Here is a 4865-nt window from a genome sequence, read left to right on the forward strand (position 1 = left end):
AGTGGGTTTATCAAATACTTAAAATCCCCATTTCCAGGTACTCATGAACATTGTATTAAAACTATTGCTATGTCCAAACCCTTAGATAATCTACAGTTCAATTCGTGACAGTCTTAATTCGCTAATTACTTCCAAAAGCACGACCGACTGTGGATATTTGAATAATCCAATTATTCGGGAAGTAAAAAACGTAAAGTGAAAAACAATAATAACCTAATTAACTATGCTCTCAAAACTATTGAATAAAAATAAAATTCTTATTATTTAATCACCATATTAACTAGATTTTATTTATTGTATAAAGTTTCGAGTAATCAACTAAACACTTGAATTAAACATCAGTCATTCCATGTTATAAATGAACATACTATTACTCTCTACGGTCCTTCCTTTGTGAACAGATCGATAGGACACTATCCCAATGATGCTCATTTCACAATTTCAAATTTTGTTACTACCAAATTTGTTAGAGTTCAACCTTACATACAATGATCTCTTTGTGAGGTCGAGGCTTTAAAGTTACAGAGACTTAGCCAATGATATTACAAAATATTACATTGGAGCTTTGTTACTAAAAACAATTTCATGGAAACGAAGTTTCAAATTCAAAATACACTCCTTGAAAAACTTCCTTGCATTAAAGTTTCTAACTTACATGTAGGTTTCAATAACCAACTTCCACTTAGGGGTGTGTATGGAGTGGTTTGGAGCGGTTGATAGCAAAAACCAAACCATAACCAAATTATTCGGTTAATACATTTTGTAACCATTACTAGTTGGTTAAAATCGGTTTTGGTTAATGGTTAAGTGGTTAATTCAAGTCTGGTTATCAGTTAATTTGGTTAACCAAAAAGGTTATAAAAAATAAATTTATTTCAAAGAAAAGTAAAATTCATTGCCATAAAATACAAGCAACAAAAAATATATTGCTTAGAAAATTGGTTGTTTTACTAATTTTCTCAAAACTATCAACACAAAAATGCATTTACTACTAAAATCAAGAAAAAAACATGAAACATCAACTATAAATGCAAAGTCAATAGTCATTTATTCATTTACTACTAAAGATTCGAACCATTTACTACTAAAGGTGACCCAAATGTCAAGACAAAAATATCATTGTACTAATTTCTAGTTATGCAAAAAAAAATCCTTCAATCTTGAATCTTCAATCCTCATCCATAAACGCATCATTACATGATTTTGCTCTCTTTGAAAAGTAATCTACAATAAACAACATTTCATAAATTGTTAAAATTTATATGGAAAAAGATTACAAAATATAACTCATTAAATGAGGAAAATGTTAGTGGTTACCAATTTCTAGTTTCTCCAAATTCACCATTAGTTCTTGTAGTTGTAGTCCATGAATAGTCGTCTCTTGCAAATCTGATGGTGTAGAACGTAGCCAACCTTGTGTGCATATCAACGCTTCGGCGGTATTTGGTGTAAGAGAACTTCTAAATTTGTCAATAACCCTACTACCGGTACTAAATGTCGACTCACTAGCAACAGTTGAAATTGGCATTCCCAAAACATCTTTTGCAATTTCAGAAAGTATAGGGTACTTTCCCGAATTGCGATTCCACCAACTTAGTACATCAAAATTATCTCCCTTCATTTTCTTTTCCGTTGTATCGGCCAAATGTATATCCAATTCAGTATTATTAATACTTTTTCCACGATTTTCCAAATATTTAGCATAACCATCATCCAAATCTAGATCTACAAAACTACTAAATGATGCAGTTGTAGCCGTTGAAGAACTAGTTGTCTTTTTCTCATTTTCTTTGTCCGTCATTTTCTTGTGAATAAATAACTTGTTTAAAATTTCTAGCACTCACTGATTTACTTCATTTCTTTTTTCAGAAATGGTACCATAAATCAAGCCCAAACAATAATCAAGAAAAAAACAACTTGTTTTGAGGATCTAAAACTAATGCAATATGCAACAATAAATTCATGTTATCCAAGTTGTCCCAATACTTATCATATTTCGCTTTCACTGACAACGCCATACCTCTTTTTTTTCATCTTTGTTTAAACACATATTTGATATGGCCGCATGCATTGTGAACTAGCTCCCCAACAAACAAATTTGATGGTTCACATATATTACTAGAAACTTTTTTTGTAACATTGTAAAAAATTTGTTAGAAATCCATAAAATTCCTATTGAAAACTAAATTAAGATAATCAGGTTATTATTATATATACATATTAGCATACTTAAATGAAAACAATAAAAATCATACCTAGCTTTTTCCCAGTCCTCATCTTCGAGAGCTCCCAGAACTCGATCATTCTTGTTTGAGTTGTTTCCCTTTCTGGTAATAATCTTCTTACCATCATCATCGTCGCCTTCGTTATAGAAGTAAGAACTATAATTGATATCAATCTCTTGAAGCCTATAAAAAGTAAAAAAAAAAAAAAACAAACAATAACACATAGTAGTAAGAATGTATAGTAAAACAATAATATAAAATACCTATTAAATGCCTTTGAATACTTCTCTGCCGTTTCCAACATTAAGAATGTGGAATTCCATCGAGTCTCTACATCAAGACATGGTTTGCTTTTGCAATCAATCTTTTCATACTTAATACACTCTTTAAAGTTGTCATACCTTGAAGGATATGATCTCACATACTTAACCGCATTTCTAATCTTAGTAATTGTACTAAATTGCTCATCTAAGCCATCTCTCACCACAAGGTTGATGATATGGGCACAACATCTTAAGTGCAAATATTTGGAATCTAATATAGACCGAGATCCCTTTAACATATATCTTAAATATTTAATTGCTCCATCGTTAGATGAAGCATTATCAACGGTTATTGTAAAAACTCGATCTATGCCCCATTCTTGTAAGCAACGATAAACATACTTTCCTATCGTCACACCCTTATGGTTGGGTATTTGACAAAAATTTAAAATTCTTTTGTTCAACATCCAATTGTCATCAACCCAATGAGTTGTACGACACTTGTAATTAAACTTTTGGACCGATGTCCATGTGTCGGTGGTAAGAGAAACAATTTGATTTTTTAGAAGTTTTTTAAGATTATTTTGCTCTTCTTCATGTATTGATAAACAATCCTTTGCAATGGTCCACCTAGATGGAATTTTGAACATGGGATTAATTTCCCAAACAAATTCCCTAAACTCCTCATCATCAATTATACTAAATGGCCTATTATCTTTAATACACATTCTCGCTAGGAATTTCCTAGCCTTTTCTTGATGGAAGTGATGAGAAGCCAAAGTACCCCTGGATTGCCTCTTTGTTGTTGGCTTGAAGTTTAACATAGCTTGTTTCTTCATTCCTTCTTTCTTGTAAAGTGGAAACCGTCTACATACATTCTTCAAGTGATACGACATAGCACTCGTACCATTTTCTTTTGATCCACCAGCCATTATAAGTACACAATAGTCACATTTAACTTTACCATTACGACCCTCAACTTTCTTAAAGTGATCCCACACGAAGGATCTCTTTGACTGACCACCTTTATTTTTGGCGTGTTCATCTACATTGTCCACATCATTTGCTGGTTCATTGCTTTCATTAGTAACATCAATGACCGGATCCAATTCATCCCTTAAACTCGTATTTTGGTTTTTTTTGGCTTCTTCCATATAGAATTTTCTGAAAATATATTCATATTGAATTAATGATAATATGACATCAACAAAATGGGTGAAGGCACTTAAATATTTTAGGCTTGCTTTAAAAATTATTTAAATTCCAATCCCACTGGCATTTTGGTTTTTTGATGCACTTTAAATATTTCCTGAAAATATATCCACATTAGAATTTGTGGATATGGGTTTAGCATTTTAAGAGGTCACGTAACAGTGGGATTGGAATTTAAACTCGCTAAAGCAAACTTCAAAAACAAACATGGATTGAATGAAGACGTAAAGTACAGTAAAACACGGAAAAAAAAAAACAAAATAACAGAAGGATATAAAAAAATACCTGAATAGTGAATCTGAAGGGGATGAAAAAGAGACTTTTCTATTTTCTAAATGCAAGTGGACTTCTGACAATGAAGAATGAAGAAGAAGAAGGAAGAAAACGAGAAGGGTAGAATGCCGCCGGTATTGTCAATAATCAAAGGGTTTTATTTTATTTGGGCTATTGTCAATAATCCAAAGGTTCTATTTTATTTTGGCTTTGGTATATTCAATATTTATAGACGATTGGACGCTGGATTTTCAGATTTTCTAGGGAATCTATTTTATTATTATTATTATTATTATTATTATTATTATTATTATTATATATATATATATATATATATATATACATATATATAGGCGGTTCGGTTAATATAGCGTCGGTTACAATATAAAAACCAAAACCGAACCACTAGATATCGGTTGTCAAAAATAATAACCAAATCAAACGGTTTTAAAAATGGTTCGGTTAATATGGTTCGGTTTTAACGGTTTTAGCGGTTATGGTTCGGTTTCTCGGTTTTTATACTCACCCCTACTTCCACAATGGAAACATTTCCATATTTCCGTATGACCATCAATTTTGAACAAGAATCACCTCCACTCAGAATTATATCAATATGGTCCATCCAAATACTACTATACTTCCAACTGTCCACAAACAACCAATTTTTGGTAAACCTCAGACTGTTCTTGACAGTTGTTTAACAACATTATTTACGTCCTGTTCTAGTCCTTTTTCCCTCTCAATGCCCTAGGCATTTGGAAAATTTTAAACAAGTGAATATCATACATACTTATAAAGCTAACATTTTTTCTTGAATCTCATGCATTTGAAACCCCCATAAAAATTTGCCAACACCTCATGCATATGAAACCCCCACACTCTTTCACCTTCA

At 31.7% G+C, this 4865-nt stretch overlaps 1 protein-coding gene across 1 annotated transcript; it reads right to left on the minus strand.

Annotated features, from left to right (window-relative positions):
* Nucleotides 1–2172: 2172 nt before the first annotated feature.
* LOC145076213 (zinc finger BED domain-containing protein RICESLEEPER 2-like) lies at nt 2173–3642 on the minus strand. The gene is made up of 3 exons (XM_079022171.1): nt 2489–3642; nt 2256–2408; nt 2173–2182 (listed from the first exon to the last, which is right to left on the minus strand). Exons 1-3 carry the CDS (start codon nt 3640–3642, stop codon nt 2173–2175), a joined length of 1317 nt encoding a protein of 438 aa, XP_078878297.1.
* Between the last annotated feature and the right edge of the window lie 1223 nt (nt 3643–4865).

The sequence above is a fragment of the Lactuca serriola genome, chromosome 9 (assembly GCF_051521515.1).
Source record: "Lactuca serriola cultivar US96UC23 chromosome 9, Lser_US96UC23_V15, whole genome shotgun sequence".
In the NCBI taxonomy this organism is placed as follows: Eukaryota; Viridiplantae; Streptophyta; class Magnoliopsida; order Asterales; family Asteraceae; genus Lactuca; species Lactuca serriola.

Bases quoted from the DNA above. Each gene is read 5' to 3' on its own strand.
- LOC145076213 (XM_079022171.1), bottom strand. From the start codon at position 3,642: ATGGAAGAAGCCAAAAAAAACCAAAATACGAGTTTAAGGGATGAATTG. The intron at 2,409-2,488 runs GTATTTTATATT...TACTTTTTATAG, and splicing joins TATTCAAAGGCATTTAATAG to GCTTCAAGAGATTGATATCA.